The following is a 19,057-nucleotide window of genomic DNA, read 5'->3' on the forward strand; positions in this document are numbered from 1 at the left end:
TTTCCACACTGTATGGATTCTATGATCTCTATGAAGAATGAAAAATGTCATTTGTTATACTGTCAATCCCTTCAGTAAGGTTCCCAAATCCATCCTTGCCAATTCACACCTCATACTTACACGTTTGGATTCAGGACCCTAGTTTCAGATTTGACTACATCACTCTTCATCTTTATCATATTATAGCTGCTCTTCCTGAAGGGACACATCACAACAAGACTGTAATTAATTCTCTCGTTGCACAGTACCCCGTCTTGAACAACCTGTTCATTGGTTGTTTCCACAATGTTTTGATCTGAAAAAAACCATGAAGTACACACTCATGGAAAATCTCCGCATCATCATTGCTGGTTGCAATCTCTGCTTCTACCCAACAACAATGCCTCATTCTCCTCCTCCGGGTCACCACCTCCTCTTCTCCTGATGCCGCCACCACCCCCTCTTCCTTACAACACTGCCTCCTTTTCCTTCTCTTCCTCACCCTACAACATCACCTCGTCCTCTTCTCCCAATGTTGCCTCCTTGTCTTTTTCCCGACAAAACCTCTTCCCTCACTATATCACGCTATGGATCCTCTGCTGCCTCCTTCCCGCCCCTGTGACACTGTCATCACCGCCTCCTTCCGTTCAAGTTTCACTGAAATTATTCCCTCCTACTTGCTCTCAAATTTTTTCCCTCCAGCTACATCCACAACTCTTTTGCTGCCCTCTATCATTTCAACAGTTTCCTAGCCTTAACTGCCCCCCAGTCACTCTGCACATCCAATCCTCTACTGTGCCAGCCCCAACAGAACAGTTTGGGGTTCTCAACATTTTTTTGATCAGAAGCCTAGGCCGTCCTCCACACCACCTAGCTGAGCTTGTACTCACTCTGCACAACTTCTCCTTCAGCTCCTCTTCAAAATTGAAGCCTCTCTCACCACATGTGCTGCAAGACTTCCGGAGTTTCTCCAGCACTTTGATATCATCTGGATCCTGGCTATGCCTGCCTTTCTCTTGTGGGACACAGGGAACATTGATTATCTCCATCCTGTTCAGGTTCACCTCCCTTTTTTATTCTGGTACAGTGCTAACTGTAATAATGCCCATCCTGCTCTCCCACCATGATCAAGGATATTTTATTGATTGTGTTTCCAATTTCCAGCCTTCACGTACCTTTATCTGGTCCATCCTAACATTTTCCCTCCCTTCATCAACTTGTCCATCTTTATTTCTGGAAACTGGCTACCCACTAAAGTTCACTATAAACCACAAAATCCCACAGCCACCTGAATGATACTTCCTCACATACTGCTTCCTGTAAGCACTCAATTCCATACTCCCAATTTGTTTCTGTCAAATCTGTGCTGATGATGCAACCTTCCACACCAGTACAACCAAAATATCATCTTCGGTCTTCAACTAAGGATTCCCATCTAGTGTGGTTGACAAGGTCCCCCAATGTGTTCCATGCGTTTCACAAAACATGCCCCCACTCCCTCCTCCTCCTTCCCAGAACCATGATAGGGCTTCCAGTGCCCTCAACTTCACCTCACCAGCCTCCATTGTCTGAAGTTTATCCTCTTCATTTTCCACCAGTTCTAGCATAAAATAACCTTCACTCCCCACTGAATATTCCAAAGGAATATGTCCCTCTGAAGGCCCACTACTTAGTCATCTAAACACCCTTCAGTTCCCCACAGCATCTTTCCATGCAAGCGCAAAACATGCAACTTCTGTCTTTTACCTCCTTCACTGTCAAAGGCCCCAGACACACTTCCCAATTGAAAAATTACTTGTACTTCCTTCCGTTTAGCAACTTTGCTCATTGCCCATTTATAATCCCCTCAACACTGTGCAGTCCAAATGCACAATCAGGTGAGTGTTTTGTAGAACACCTTATGTTTCTGGTTGCTTGTCATTTTAATTTGCCATCTTGCTCTCACACTTATTGCTCTGTCCATTGCGTGTTAGTGTTCCAATGAAGTTCAAAATAAGCTTGAGGAACCGGATCTTATATTCTGGCTCAGCACTCTACAGTCTTCAAGAATCTACACAGGGTTCAACAGCTTTAGGTTATTACATCTGCTTCCATCTTATTTTCTTTCTGTTTTGGTTGGATCAGTCTCGTTTCTATCTTTATCACTTCACATTGTTTCAGATTTTTTTTTTAATTTAGAAATTCATACCTCACTTTGAAGACAACTATGTTTTTTCAGAATATCCATTTCCACTCTCTTTGGCTGTTGTATTATGACATCTTGTTATTTCATCTCTGCTCCATCACAGAAATTCTGTTCTTCCTGCTCTCTCCCTCAGATTCACTCTTTTGTTAGTAGTTACAATAGGTCATCAACCTAAAGCATAAACTCTTTCTTTCCCCAGATGCTGCCTGGTCTACCAGGTTTTTCCAGCACTTCGTGCATTTATACCTGTGTTGTGAAGTTGGGTAAAGGACTTGTAGATTGGGAGGCAGGAAGCTAGAACTTAGTGTTTATAAAATGCTCGGGGGGGAAAGCTTTGCATGGCCCCTTTAAAATATCATGTGCTTTTTCTGTGCTTAGAGATTTAAAATAGAAGTCTGTGAGCAGTAGCTTGAAAGTTTGCAAATACACAGAGCAGCCAAATTGAAACACTTGTATTGAAAGGCTGTAAGGCTAGCAGGCCAAGCAGCAGCTCTTTTACCAACACAACAGGCGTTTGAATTTAGCCAATCAATTTGAACCAGGTACTTAGATACCAAAACCCTATTAAATTTTTGTCTGATGGTTTTGACAACATAGGACCAATCCTACGATAAGAAATATTGATATGTTATCAAGGGGCCGGTTAGGCACAGACCCCAGAGTTAGCTGCCATCCACCAGAGCTAACTGTCCTCAGCTCTCGAGAGAATCGCTGCCTCTCACAGCCTCCTCTATGTCTTAGAGAAAGCACCATCTAAATAACAACGGTACCAACAACACAACTAGTTAATCTTCCTGGCAGAGGAATCAACTGAAAAGGCACAGAACACTCTGGAAGACACGTAATCCGGCTGTAATTTCAAGAGGCTAAATTGTTTCTTTTTTAATATGAGTGCGACTAATATTTAATGGAAGTGAGTGTCAAGGATTTATTTTGTTTAACCGCTAAGAATTGTTGAAGAGCAAGCTACACCATTTTTTGTACTCCTTTTTACAGATTATGGGGCAAGGTGCTCCTCTTTGGATGTTTCGGTTTTAGTTCACCACGGGGAGGGGTGGGGTGGTTAGAATCTGCTTTATAACACTTGTGAATAAGTTTTCTAGTTGCACTCAAAGTAAAAGGGGCAAGTTCTGATTTGTGATTTAACCAAAGTGAATGATAAAGAACTCTCAGAAGAGGTGTTAGCGTTGGTGTGTAGTATATGGCAACATAGCAACTTAACCAAACCAAATACACAGACAGCGTGACTTCTCCAATGCTGTCCATCTTTGTCCAGGCTTTACTACCAGAGTATGAGTGGAAGCTATAAATAGGAGGTACAAGGCCAATATCGAACTATTCCATGCAAGAATACCACATACCTTCAGCTCCACATCTGAAGATCTTCAATGCCAAAAATAGTAATGGAACTGCTAGGGTGCTGCTGTAGGCCATGAGGAAAAGTGACTGCAAGACAGGATACGCGTTATTAGAAACTAGCCATTTTTAAAGGAGTTTACCTCTAATATTTTACACACACTTTCAAGTTTAAATACAATAATACTGGATGAAATCATGCCAAAGTTCTCTCACACAATTCACCCAATAGCAATGTTTACAATAAATTGGAGGATATGTTGTATGTTATGTTAGAAGAGTTATATTTTGTAATGCAGTGCAGAAGTCTGAAATTGGTATGTAATTCATGTGATCTGTCTTTTTAAAGAGCAAAGGACAACTTGCTTTATTGATCACAGCTCTGGCTCAGTCACCACTTAATTTCTATTTTGCAGCAAAATTTACAAATTGAAATGGGTCAATTTCAAGTTGCAACTGAGGTACACCAAGTTTTTAAAAGAGATGGTTTGGAATCTGTAACAAAACGAGATGGCCAGAGAGCACTAGTTTACTGTGAAATGGAACGGTCGAAATGATTTCCTGAACACAGATCAGTGAGGTAAAAATAGCAATGAGAGAAAACAATAACAAGAGTGCAGCTTTTCTGTTGAAGTAAATAAAAGATAAATAATACCAAAATAACATGCTTTGACTCCATTTAAGAGTATTCCAGTTGCCAAGGTAAATGCTCGAAGCGATTTGTGAACTTCTTGAAAATAAAGCAACAGCGTTGAGTTTGCAGAATAGATTCTGATCAGAACTGGCGTCTATTACCAGAAGGGTATAAATTTCATTCAATTAAACAGGAGTGGATCTGAAAAAAATTTACTTTCACACTCTATTCTTTAGCTAGCAAGCGTATCCCTTACCAACAGTCCGAATATGAACTCAGTTGGCTCATAACCTTAGTCACATTTGCTCCCGAGACTAGTTTCTGACTTCATGTTTGTGCCATACTAAGATCACGTACTTACATTTTCATGGAAATCAGATATTTTGGCCATTCTCAGCTCACCCACTGCTGAAGCTCTTATTCTTGTCTCCATTACCTCTAAATTCAATTATTTACATGCACACCTGGCCAGTTCTGACCTAATTAAGCTTGAGATCATCCAACACATTGCTACCCATGTCTTTGCGCTCGCTAACTAACACCGGATCCTGGTCAATGTCTTGAATCTTAAAATCATTTTTTTTCCCCCCATACCCTTTGCAGCCTCATCATTCCCCCATCTCTTTTATTACGCCCACACTCCTCTAATTCTGGTCTCTTGTGCATCCCCAATTTTAATCCCTTCACCAATGGATGGGTTGTGCTTTTAGGTGCCTAGGCGCCAAGCTTTAAAATTCGCGCTCTATCTTAATTTACTACTTTAACATCCACTTTTAAACTTAGTCAGATGACCAAAAGCTATCTCCTTTTATGGCTCCTGTCACAATTTATTTGAGAATGCTCCTGCAGACTGCCTTTGAATGTTTCCTTCTGTGAAAAGTACACTTTATTTTGTTCATACACTTGTCAGAAATGGACATTGCTGGTTGGCCAGCATTTGTTGCCCGTCCCTTGCTGCACTCAAGAAGGTGGTGGTGAGCTGCCTTCTTTATCCACTGCAGTCATCATGCTGTAGGTTAACCCACAATGCCATTAGGGAGGGAATTCCAGGATTTTGACCCAACAACAGTGAAGGAATGGCAATATACTTCCAAATCAGGACGGTGAGTGGCTTGAAGAGGAACTTGCAGGTGGTGGTGTTCCCATCTATCTGCAGCCCTTGTCCTTCTGGATGGAAGCAGTTGTGAGTTTGGAAGGTGCTGTCTGAGGATCTGTGGTGAATTTCTGCAGTGCATCATGTCGATACTACAAGTCGTTATTACTGAGCGTTGGTGGAAATGTGGATAATCATGGATGTGATGCCCATCAAGTGGGCTTTATCCTGGATAGTGTCAAGCTTCGAGTGCTGTTGGAGTTGCACCCATCTAGGCAAGTGGGGAGTATTCAATCACACTCCTGACTTGTGCCTTGTTTTTGACGGACAGGCTTTGAGGAGTCCGGAAGTGAGTTACTCGCCGCAGTATTCCCAGCTTCTGGCCTGCTCTTGTAACCACCGTGTTTATGTGATGAGGCCAGCTGAATTTCTGATCAATGGTAACACCAAAGGTGTTGAGAATGGGGGATTCAGCAATGGTAGCACCACTGAATGTCAAAGGGTGGTAATTAGATTGCCTCTTATTGGAGATGGCCATGGCCTGGCATTTGTGTGGCGCAAATGTTACTTGCCATTTGTCGGCCCAATCCTGGATGTGCTCTAGATCTTGTTGCATTTGATCATGGATGAATTTTGGTAAGTTTTTCTTGACGGTTTCTCTGAGAGCCACTGTAAGATTTCTCACACTATTTTCTGCCAGCCACCTCATTAACTATGCACTCCTCCTCTTTAGCGCCCTGCGATGGAATCGCGAATGTTGCTGGACATTGATGATTGCACAATGAACATCCCCACTCTGATCTTATTATGGAGGGAAAGTCATTGATGAAGCAGCTGAAGATGGTTGGACTGAGGACACTAGCCCGAGGAAAACCTGCAGAGATGTCCTGGAGCTGAGATGACTGAACTCCAACAACCACGATCATCTTCCTACGTGTCTGGTAAGACTCCAGTTTGTCCCCGATACCCATTGATTCCAGTTTTGCTAGGGCTCCTTCTAAGTCACACTTGGTAAAATGCAGCCTTGATGTCACTCTGACCTCACCTCTGGAATTCAGCTCTTTTGTCCATGTTTGAAGCAAGGCTATAATGAGGTCAGGAGCATAGTGGCTTTGACAGAGCACAAACTGGGAATCACTGAGCGGGTTATTGCTGAGCAGGTGCTGCTTCATAGCACTGTTGATGACACCTTCCATTGCTTTGCTGATGATCAGGATTAGACTGATGTAGCAGTATCTGACCAGGTTGGATTTCTCCTACTTTTTGTGTACAGGACATACCTGGACAATTTCCATGTTGTTGGATAGATGCCAGTGTTGTAACTGTACTGGAAGTGCTTGGCTAGTGGAACGGCAAGTTCTGGAGCACAAGTCTTCAGCACTATTACCAGAATGCAGTCAAGGCCCATAACCTTTGCAGTCTCCAGTGTCTCCAACTGTTTCTTGATATCATGTCGAGTGAAATGAATTGGCTGAAGACTCGTATCTGTAATGGTGAGGACCGCTGGAAGAGGCCGAGATGGATCATCAACTCAGCATTTCTAGCTGAAGATTGCTATAAATGCTTTAGCCTTATCTTTTGCACTTTATAGAAAGAAGTTGTTGCTTCATGGAATTTGTGTTCTTGCCTTAGTTCAGAAATTAATTCAGTCAAAAGTATTCCATTCAAATATTTGATGGTTTAAAATGAACGAAATTCAAATGTTTAGACATACAGTCAGGTGCCAATGAGGTCATTCATGCTGAATTAGCTCATTATAAAGGTAATAACTAGAAAGTATATACATTGTCTAAAATCAACTACTTGAAGGATTCAGGGTATCAGGTGCATTTTATAGTTAGTACAGGATTTGGAAATATCAAGGATAAATTCAGTTGAGTTGCAGGTTTGTCAGAAATTCTGAAGGTCATCTAAGATCCCAAATATTACAGAGAATCATGACTAAAAAGAGGCAGTATCAGTGTTAACACAAGTCAATTTTTATCATTTACTGTTTGCAGAACATATTGTCTATATGTTCACTCTACTGACTGACTGCTTTGTCATTTTACACCCATATGAAAAAATCCTGGAGAAAACAGACTGAACAAGTTGCAAAGGCAAGCCTCCAAAAAGGTGAAAGACCATTTGCCAACGTATCGCATCAATCACCATAAATCATACATGTATACTTGTCCTGTGGTATAACACAAAGGTTACAAGATTTTATAGAATCCCCACAGGGTGGAAACAGCCTATTTGGCCCAACAAGTCCACACCACCCCACCGAAAAGCATTCCACCAGATCCATCCCACCCGCCCTATACTGTCCATGGCTAACACACCAAACCTACACATCCCTGAACACGATGGGTAATTTAGCATGGCCAATCCACCTAACTTGCACATCTTTGGACTGTGGGAGGAAACTAAAGCACCCGGCAGAAACCCACGCAGACACGGGGAGAATATCCGCCAGTCACCTGAGGCTGGAAGCGAACTCAGGTCCTTGGCACTGTCAGGCAGCAGTGCTTCCACTGAGCCACCATGCCATCTCACTGTATAGTGTTGATGCAGAAAAATACCATATTAGTTGTTTCCTCGATTTAATATTTAAACATATAAAATATATAACTATAAAATATATTGTTAAAGGAAAGTGACTTGCTATAAATGGGTCTTAAGAAATTGTGAACTCTGCAAGACTACTTTCAGTTGATACACTCAACAATGCGAGACAAAAATACAAATTCAAGACAAGCTATTGTCATCCTAAATCACTTGCATGTTATCTTTTCACACAACACAGTCATCAATGCCTGGGAGACCCTTGCTCAGAAGAAACCAACTTGAAAGAACCTCCTGCATGAAGGGATACAGCTCTTCGAGAACACCAGTCAGCAAAAGGAGCCTGAGAAAGAAATACCAGCAATCAAGGCCAAAGACTAATTTTACTTCCTGGGAACGCCTGCCAAACTTGTGTTCGGAGATGAGTCTCAAGGATCAGGTTCATTAGCCACACAAGGTCCCACAGTACCCGTGACCAATGACACAGAATTTCCTAAGTGGCCAATCATACTCCTTAACAAGTGATTGCCGAAGACATATAATCTTAAAACAAACTCACTTGTTCTCAACCTTTCTTCCCATCCCACCTATCAAATCACTCCTTAATTTCTAAAAATATCCCCCCCAAGTTCTAAAATGATGAAGTTACAGAAATGTATTAAATAAAGAGAAGCAGCCACTTAAAAGAAATGCGTTAATAATGCAAGGACACAGTACTGACATGTTGGGCTAACTGAGTTCTCAACCGACATTCATCAACACCACCTCAGCAGCAAGAGCATGATCGGAGACAAAAGTTGGGGATATTAAAAGTGTAGAACACAAGTGTTGAGGGCGGCACGGTGGCTCAGTGGTTAGCACTGCTGCCTCACAGTGCCAGGGACCCAGGTTCAATCCCACCCTCGGGCGACTGTCTGTGTGGAGTTTGCACATTCTCCCTGTGACTACATGGGTTTCCTCCGGGTGCTCTGGTTTCCTCCCACAGTCCAAAGATGTGCAGGTTAGGTGGATTGGCCATGCTAAATTGCCTGTAGTGTTCAGGAATGTGTAGATTAGGTGGGATGCTCCAAGGGTCGGTGTGGACTTGTTGGGCCAAAGGGCCTGTTTCCACACCGTAGGGATTCTAACAAAACACACTGAAGGATTGATATCATAACACAGTTGAGCCTGGAGGCAAACAGTGTAGATCTGAAGGAGTTTGGGAGTGAAGCACTTGAGCAGATGAGGCCAGAGTGAACATGAGTCTTAGAATCAGGTTAAAACGACCCAAGCATTATGATACAAATTGGTGACAGCTAATTGCCTTTATTTAGTAAATCTTCAGGTTATTTCTCTTAAATTCAATTACACGAAGAAATAGAGGCACAATAGGGCACCTCCAACTCAACGAACTCATCCTGTGCCATGTTGGGCCTGCAGGATCAAAAACCGAAATTGCTGGAGAAACTCAGCAGGTCTGGCAGCACTTGCGGAGTGAAAACAGTTTGAGTCCAGTGAGCCTTCTTCAAAACCTGAACTTTCTGAAGAACTTTGTTTTTTTTTCAGATCACCGTAACAGTTTTCGGTTTATTTTATATGAGCCTGTGGAATGTTTCTCATGTTCTGGACAATCTTCTTTACAGGACAGGCTTCAGAGCTTGAGCAGCAGCTAGTCTCAATACATGACATCATTAAGACTGAGAAGTGAGTGGATACAAAGTTTCTGGATAAAAACTGCAAGTGCTAGATGTGTACAATCAAAATTAAAAGCTCACAGAATCTAAGAGAAAGTGGCAAGTTGGATCCAAAATTGGTTCAGTGAAAGGAAACGATCTTTTACAGGTCAACAGGTGTGCATGTGACTGGAAGGTTGTGGGGGTTCTCCACATATCTGTATGGGATCAATGAATTTCCATAATACACAGTAACTTTGACATAAATACAAAGGGGGATGACTATATAGTTTGCAAATTCAATGAAAGCTAGGCATCACATTATAGGAAATATGTAATCACACTAAGAGAGGGTGTAGAAGATCTGGAGGATACAAGGATTTTGCTTGGAATGGAGAATTTTGGCCATCAGTTAAGTTTGAATGAAGTTTGAATGGATTGTTTTCTTTGGAACATGGGAGGCTGACACGAGATTTAATTGAGGTGTACTGAAATGATGGTGGGGTGGGTGAAGGAAAGGTATAGTGAAAGTCAACAGGAAGAACCTACATTTTAGTAGGGATGGAAACAAACAAACAAATCAGAAGGCACAGAGAGGTAAAGTGATTGGTCAAAGTATTAGAAGAAAATTGAGGAGCATTTTTTTCCTCATCCGGAGTGCAGGAGAACAAAAGTCATCAGTGTATTTAAAAGAAAATACTCAAGTTCTGTAAGCTGTAGGATACAGATTAAAAACTGCACTCAGAAACTGCAATTGAACTGGACAGCTACTTTTTGATTTCCAGAACTATGATGGGTTAAATGGCCTCATGTGCCAGACATCTGTCCTCGTTTCTTCCTACATTGCTAAATTGTGCACAGAAGGTCAAGTTCCCAGTACATCTGAGCGTTACCCAACCTTGCTCCCCTCCATTCTATCTGCTCCATTATTGGTACCAGACACCAAAATTGTCTTAGTTCCGAACTCTACAGCTCCCTCCCTAAACCACATACAGTTGCTCCATCTCTCATTCCTTTAAAATGTTATCTTCAAAGTTAATTACTAGCTTTTCTTGACCAGTGCCTGGAACCTTTTTGTGTTAGCTGTGTTTAGACATTTTCTAAGCTAAATAAAATGACAATACTAATTGCTGAGCCTTAAATCATGAATACTCTCTTGGTTTTGAATACAAAGTTCAGGAAGTCACAAATATTTATATATAGCTCTTCTTTGCCAATAATTTTTATACATGGCACTACACTGAGAAAAGCTGTTTAAAAAGTGGGATTAGCAAAAATTCTCTTGAACTCTGAGAAAACAGAAAAAGAATTAAAGAACCTTGTGAGCTGTTCACACAGCAATCTGAGGGCAGAACCACAGCTGGTAAGGGTCAACCACAGCTTGCGACCACAGCTGTCAAGGCCACTTGCCTAAAGATAAGATAGTATGCTGCCTACATAAGATAAGCAAGAGTGGGTGGAATGTAAATGAACGCAACATTTATCTACATTTTATCCGTTATTGTTTAAAACTGGTAAAGTAAAAGGAGATACCAGCAGCTGCCAGTCTATTTTGTGTGTTTAATAATGAAAATTGACTCAAAAACCTTTTGCCACATGTCTTTAAGGTAATTGACATTTAAAGATGAATCATTATCATAAAATACATGACTCTTTCTGGCACTTATCTGATGAGATTGAAAAATAGATTTTATCTTCTGGAATTAAATTTATAAATATTTGGTTTTTACACCAAAACAATTCATAGAATGAAAGCATAAGAACATGCAATAACTTTCAAGAGTTCAGAGATACATAGATATTTCCGGAGAGGTTTTAAAAGATTAAAGAAATGAAGTAGTTTATGAGAAAAGTCTTCTAAACTGAGAAAGCATTTAAGAGCAAGACCTTAACTTTAAGAAGTCAAGCCAAAAATACTGGAAGGTAGTTAGATGCAGCGCTTGCATGCAAAAGTTCAGTTTCCCAGAACATGTGGAAACATCAAAAGAACTAGCACCACTCCAGATATAACAACATGCAAGTGAGAGAAGACAGAGAGGCGAATGACCTAGAAGAGAACCAATATTGTGTCTATCGAAAAAAATTCATCACTGTCACATTCCACAATTTATACTGACAGAACAAAAGCCAAGGATTTGAAGTTAACTTCGATCACTTTTTTTTAAAAAACAGCTTGGATTCTTTGCTTTGCCTATTTAAGATGATTAACCTGAAAATATAAATCCTTAATCCTTACATAGATTGCTCAGTTAGATGAATCTGGTGAGGAGAAAAAAAAGTTTTATGTAGCCGACTTAAATGCCTAAAGGATTGTCAAGGTTAGGTGGATAGAAGATGGAAGCACAAGATTGGTCATCTTACAACTGCCCATCACAAATACAAAATGCATTTTAGAAGATTAAATTCAGATGCAAATTATACAATAAAGGGCAGAACACTTAGGAGCATTGACAATCAAAGGGAGATGGGTGTACAGGTCCACAGATCCCTGAAAGTGGCAAAACAGGTGGTTAAGGTGGTCGAAGGGGCATACAGCACTCTTGCCTTCATCAGCTGGGGCATTGAATATAAGAGTTAGCAAGTTATGTTACAACTATACAAAACTTTAGTTATTGGAATATTTCTGTGCAGTTCTGGCCATCCCATTACAAGATGGATGTGGATTGCTTTGGAGAGGGTGCAGACAAGGTTTAGCGGGATTTCAGGTTTTAGTTATGAGCAGAGGTTAGATAAACTCGATTGTTTTCACTGGAAAGACGGAGGCTAAGGGGTGACGTGAAAAAGGTCTACAAAATTATGACAGGCATAGATAGAGTGGATAAACACAGGTTTTTTTTCCCCCCCCAGGGTGGAAAAGTCAACTGCAAGATGGCACAGGTTCAAATTGATAGAGGTAAAGTTTAGGGGAGAAGTGCGGGGAAAGTATTTTACACAGAGGGTGGTGGGTGCCTGGAACACACTGCCACTGGAGGTGGCAGAAGCAGGCACGTCAGCAACGTTTAAGACAAATCTTGACAGACACATGAACAGGAGGTGAACAGAGGGATAGAAACTGTGTATGGGGCCATAAGTAGAGGGTCTAAATAAGGATTAGGAATTGGTGCAGGCTTGGTGGACTGAACAGCCTATTCTTGTGCTGTATTGTATAAAACATATAAATCTGAGGCCAACCAGACTGATTGAAAAGAACATGCAATTATATTATTAGAAGCAGAAAGCTAATCAGCATTACATGAAAACTGACTTATAACATAATAGATTCGTTATGCAAAGCTGTTATCTTCTTAGCTATACAAAAAAATCCAACTGTGAATTAATCCTGCCAACTTTGCATCATTCTTGGACACTGAACCTAACTTTATTTCTACTAAGTGGAGCTCAGCTAGTTTTAATGTTATTAAAGTACACTTGTATTGACATTATTCCCATTGGGTGAGTAACTCTGGTAGTTTAACAAAATAGATTAAATTACATTGAGTACACTTTTGATAACCCTAAATTGGCACTAATTATGATTATTAGAAATGTGCTAGTTACAAAATATTGGTTTATGATTTTGTTGTTTTGCTTCCATTATCTTGGGAGCTAGCAAGTTCTATGATTCTATGATAAGTGAAAAGGTTAAAGGCTGCTCAATGATTTCTGATTAATATTCATTACAATTTTATTTTTTAAGCTCTAATATCAGTCAATTAAGATTCTAACTATTGTTCATTTTTCACCTCTGAACCCGTAGAATTCCACAATTCTGTGTCTTTAGTTCAATAAAACAATGTAAAAATCTTAAACCATCAAGAGTTTGTGTGTAGTGGAAATTAATATAAAACTATAAGTAAGTTGTTACCAACCTGATTTGGCCAGTATTCTAATCTACAGCCAATGCATAGGAACGTATTCTACATCCGCCAATGAAGAAATTACAAGGCAGTCTGTCTCTGTGGATCCCATTTATCCTCTTGTTCTGGAATACAGAAGTGAAACTTGTAAAATAAATTTCTTCTTCTATCATATTTAATGGCTTCTATTTGACTACTTGAACTCATCACCTTTCAATTGTGACTGATTTTAAGTTTGTCATCTTGTTTTCTCTTATTTGTTCCAACATATCTGAAACCATCCCCAAAACAGAGATCAGATTCCCGCTGCTGCTATCAATATACCATGGCAACCACTCCTAGGAGAGTCAAAACTGTACAGAATGGCTCCCACATCCATTTTCTCCTTCTTCAAATGTACTTTCTCAATGACCCTTCTTATAACAGAAACCTGATCAGCAATAAAACTGTAGACAGGTAGTACTTACAGGCACAGAAGATTGTGAGACTTCACAGTAAACTCCCTTTTTATAAGGCAGTGTGTCAAAATCTGATACATTTGGAAAAGTTTTCATTTTCTTGGACTACCTTTTACAGAGAGTTAGATTCATATTTGAGCAAGACTATCCAAGAGTGAAATCAGAAAGCACATTTCCCCCACACAAGGGTAGTGGAAATCTGGTAAACTCTCCCACAAGGCAGTAGGAAAGATGGGTGAATTAAAATTTTGCAGACCAAGATGGATGGATTTCTGCTGAGCTCAAGGGATACGGTGCAAATGCAAGTAAATGGAGTTGAGATCAAGAACACCTATTAGAACAAAATAGACAGATCTGAGGATTGAGTGGCCTGACCTTGTTCCTAACCAATTAAAAATAAATGCAATTAGTAATCTACTTCAAGTCAAACATTGTAGCAGCCCTTTTGTCTCTGAAATCCCTCCAAGTAATATTAAAGCCACATGTTTTAACCTGGTCAAAAGGATTTCCTAGCTGCAGGAGTCCAACTACAGCATACTCCAGCAGCGGGATATAATTTGATTCCAGCAAAATTTTTCTCGGCTGAAACATGATTTGGAATATGTGGCCTGATAGGATGGTGGAATCAGATCTGAAAGCAGATTTTGAAAGAGAACTGGATAAATATTTGAAAAGCTAAAATATTATAGAGATATGGGGAAAAAAAAAAGAGACAGGGATTACTCTTCAAAAGAACTTGGGGGTGGTGGTGTTGGTGGTAGGCTGGATGGGTGAGGCAATCTTTTACAGTGCACCACTTCAGCATGTCCCAGAATGGCACACTGAAACAAAATGTGCAAACCAGGTCACAAAGTCATATTGATGTGCAGCAGTAGTACTCATGAACAGAGTAGACACTAATTTCCACTTGAAAGAATTAGAAATCATTTATCAGTGAGACCAAAATATTATAGTACAAGAAATTGTAGCCAATTACACATGATGGCTGGACTCAAATTCTGAAATACCTGGCTAAACTCAAGGCGACCATCATCTTTGTTTCTCCAAGAGAAACAAGAATGGAACTACTTAAAGTAATGCTTCAAAACAAGTGCCGCAAGGAGGACCATAAAATTGCCTTCTCCAATTAGGTTCAGAATTTGGCATGATCAAGTGTGGAATTGGGTCTCCTCTTTTTAACCACCTCAGTCACAAACAAACAGTTTCTTTTTAGTACGCAGCCTATCAAACTTGAATTAAAACATACTTTGCTAGAAAGTGAAGGAGGCAATTACCATGATTTTGAGTGAAAGAAAGCAGTTTATTGTCTATTAATTCCAAAAAAAAGGAATATCAAAACACTCTCAAACACGGGTAAAAAGTTTAAAAAGGGAGAACATATGGTGTAGATGGGGAAATAGAAAAATTACACAGTTAAACTGTTCATCGAATCCTCAAGATGTTAGATTCTTAACCGGAGATTGTAGCTCTTTAATGGCTAAGTTGTATCCGCAGCAGGAATGGAATCTGTATGTAACTTGGTGAATGGCTATTTTTCCATTTAGCTTTTTCGTTGGTCAATGAATTCTGAGATGAGTGAAACAGGCAAGAACAAACAGCGTTTCAGCTCTTGTTGTCATATTCGTTGTTTTCTTCTCTGTTTTACTGCTCAAAAGCAGCTACTGAAACACTGTTCAGAGTGTATTTCTTGTTCCATTCATTGTCTTTTCAAGCTGACTAATTTGGTAGGCAAGCCTTTAGTCTCCCAGTGAAATTACCGCATTCACATAAAATAAACACGAGTTGCGAATTTCTTGACACTGACCAAGGAACCTGGTTTAGACGCCTTTAGATACCATGGTAATCTCAGTGCAAACTGTTTACGCCATATGGGTCTCCCAAAGTTTTCTTCAATCTGTGGTCAGATGCACAGTGCAGCATTTTATATCCAGGTTTCTTCCTTTCTAAATACCATCTTAATCCATGAAAGGTCCACAGGTCCATTACAATATTGAGACAAACAGCTGAATCATATCAGCCTTCTTACCTCTATGTTGCAATACTATAAAATTAAAGACTTCAAAAGACCTTGAAAACTGATCCCAATGGTTCCTAAGGAGACTTTTGATAAGCAATCCCAGGCGCAGTGAATGATCAACTCTAGAGTGGATTTGTAGTTTAAATAAAACACTTAACTATATATTAATAAGAAGTAACTTTAGCAGAGCAAAAACAAAGTAATTAATTGAAGTCCATGATTTAAACCCAACAACCTTTCTTTGCAGCCATTCACACAAAAGATAGAGAAAAACAAACACAATTAAAGGGATAAATAAAATAAATTGACAAAACTAGAGAGATTATTTGAGCAGTTTTCATGATGCCTTGTTCCACATGCATATATGATTGTTTCTTGGTTTATTTTCTGAAGACACTGATCAAGACTACATGTTCAGTTCATTCTGAGGAAGTTTCAGCAATACTTAGAAATTAATTTCTATCCTTTGAATTCCCAATAACTGATAATGGGAGATTAGGCAGAGAGCTTTCAAATCTTCATAATATAGCATTAACAGCCAAATGCCTTCTTTTAGAGAAACAATCCAAAGAAAAAGTTAAAACTTTCCAGCCACACCTTCTGTTTGACCATTATGTTCTCTCCCAGATTCAATGGCGCTAATTCCCAGGTACTAATCTCACTAATGGCCAAACATCTGCTATCTGGTTAGATGTTCTGCTTTCCCCAGCACTTGATGCATCTATAGAGCACCTTGAACAAGAACCAATCTGAAATTAACTTTCAGGCTTGGCCTATGAAACAAACAGTTTGTCTGTCCCTTTTATAAAAACAAAACACATGCTGCTGCCCACAGTCCATAGGTCATATTCATCAATGCTCTCGGCCCCAATCCAAAATTGATAAAGAAAAAAGAAAAATCAGTAAGGGTTCTAACATCATACATAAAACTCTAATGATGGAAGTTAAAATTCAATAATCCATAGTTCTCGTTCTTGTACAATTTAGAGGTGTGAGAAATAGTCAGTGTACACAGCTAATGACTACACTGCTGACTTCAAACTATATATATCCATTTTAAAACCAGAAATCAAATGCAGGAGCCTAATCTGCTTTCTCATGACCATTTCAAATGAAAGCAGGTAAATCTCTTGACGCCGAGACAACATTGCTCCTTCAATTATTACCACTGGTCAAAAATAAAATAAAATGTTAATCTCACTTCCATTGTGGAATCTGTCTAATTCTACATATATTAAGGTACAGAGCAACTGCACTTCAAGTAATCTGTTTGAAGCACTTTTAAAGCATCCTTCACTACTGGGACAAGGAACTATACAAATGCTCATCTGTACTTTCCTTAATTATAATTTGAACAACAGGAAAGGAATTTGAACTGTACTAATTTTATGAACAACCTTGTGTATAGCAAAATAAAAAGACTTATTGCCATCAGACGTCAATTACAGAGCTCTGCAAAAAGCTTTGCCAAAGAGATTTGAACTACATGTGAGAATAAAAACTTGACATGCTGCTGCCCAAGACAGATGTGGAGGTGCAGTGTTAGACTGGGGTAGACAATTTCAGAAGTCACGCAACACCACGTTATATTTCAACAGATTTATTTGAACTCACAAGAATTTGAAGCGATGCTCCTGGTGAAGTGGAGGGAAGGGCACAGGCCTATAAATTCTGTGTCTGTACACTACCTTCCACTTCACCTGATGAGGAGCAGCGCTCCGAAAGTTTGTCATTTCAGATAAACCTGTTGAACTATAACCTGGTGCCATGTGACTTCTGACTTTGCCCAAGATGGAGTCACTTCTGTCAAGTCAGTCCACTGAAAGTGAGGACTGATATTGGATACAATTGGGATCACTTGAAATTCACAGAATTGTGAAGAAACAAATGTCATGTTGATGAGCCAAAGTCAAACAATTAATTGACATTGTAGGAATAAGAAAATTTAAAAACATGCAACGCTTATTTTATCCCAACAAAAATCACAGTGATAAATTGCATGAATTTGAGAAATAGGAAATGATCTTACAACCCTTTGAATCTACTCTATCTTTAATAAGATCATATCCCTTGAGCCTGAGAAATCAAAAAATTTAATAGCAAAGGGAAATCAATGCACAACAGAAGCAAAGATGCCTGTTAAATGAGTCATAATATGTTTGTTCTCAATGTTTTGCTCGTATAATCTCAAGTCCACTGTGTTCCTCTTTAAGCAATGTCAATTATGCTGTAAATAAAGTGCAGCAAAGGGCAAGATGATGCTGGTACTCAGTGCCAAAGCCTACACGCATCCTTTAGAAACACTTGAAATACTGGAAACCTTTTGTTCACAATACTTCACTAACTAGAAAAGTGTATGGCAGCACAGCTTGTATGGAGAGAAATCTTGGAGAAAATAAGAATAGTCCTTTTTGCTGTCTTCATATTTGGAACTAAAACACTGAGCCAAGCAAGACTACTAGAACAGAAAGTACTTGCAATTGTGTGACCCAAACCACTTAGCAGGTAATTCTTGACTGATTAATAAAAAATTTCATACTCCACACAATGAATTATTTTCTAATTTCCCTATCTGGAAAGGAAACAAACATGCATTTTCTTAGTGCCTTTCAGGATCTAAAGACATCCTGAAGCATTTTAAAAGCTAATGAAGTACTTCTGAAGTGCAGTCACTGTTCTAACATTGGGACTGCAGAAGTTAATTAATCCACAACTCCTCCCCCAGACAGCAATGTTATACTCACCACAATCTGTTACTTAATGAAGTTGATCAAGGGATAACCGCATTTCTCTTCTTTGAAACACAGTGCTAAGACATCTTTTATCTCACCAAAGAGCAGATAGAACCTTTAATGTCTCATCGGAAAGATGGCACCTTTGATAACTGTGGTATTGAGGGAGTGCAGAATGAGTGTCAGCCTACGTTTTGTCCTGGAGAGGAACCTGAAGTCTCAAAATGACTTAGAAGAAATGTACTGGAGGCTTCAGATTGCACACTGACTAGACGTACCACAATTGCTGTAATGGATTCAATTCTAATTAAGACAACTTTGTTGATAATATCTGTCACTCTGCATTATAAAATCTAAATTTATCAAGCAGCACAGCTAAAGCTTTCAAAGCCTGTATTTCCATCATCCTGACCTCACCAAACTCAACTGCTGCTTCATGATTCCACAAATGCTCTGCAATTCTCAACCATTTTTGCAGGTACCTGTGTTCGCATTCCATCCTACAGCATCCATCCTCTACAGCCACATGTCTCCTTGTACTCACTTTACAGTTTATGAAGTGCAAACA

General features: G+C 39.6%; 1 protein-coding gene across 2 annotated transcripts in view; it reads right to left on the reverse strand.

Annotated features, from left to right (window-relative positions):
* Positions 1-19,057, reverse strand: part of reck (reversion-inducing-cysteine-rich protein with kazal motifs) — a 166,182-nt gene that overhangs the window by 131,926 nt on the left and 15,199 nt on the right. For both annotated transcript variants that reach the window (XM_048596336.1, XM_048596337.1), the window contains 2 exons: positions 13,295-13,407; positions 3,526-3,610 (listed from right to left, as the gene is read on the reverse strand). In XM_048596336.1, coding sequence (XP_048452293.1) covers positions 3,526-3,598 — 73 coding nt within the window. In that variant the 5' untranslated portion in view covers positions 3,599-3,610; positions 13,295-13,407. The remainder of the gene's footprint in view (positions 1-3,525; positions 3,611-13,294; positions 13,408-19,057) is intronic.

This window comes from Rhincodon typus, chromosome 4 (genome assembly GCF_021869965.1).
Source record: "Rhincodon typus isolate 14 chromosome 4, sRhiTyp1.1, whole genome shotgun sequence".
NCBI classification, from domain to species: domain Eukaryota; kingdom Metazoa; phylum Chordata; class Chondrichthyes; order Orectolobiformes; family Rhincodontidae; genus Rhincodon; species Rhincodon typus.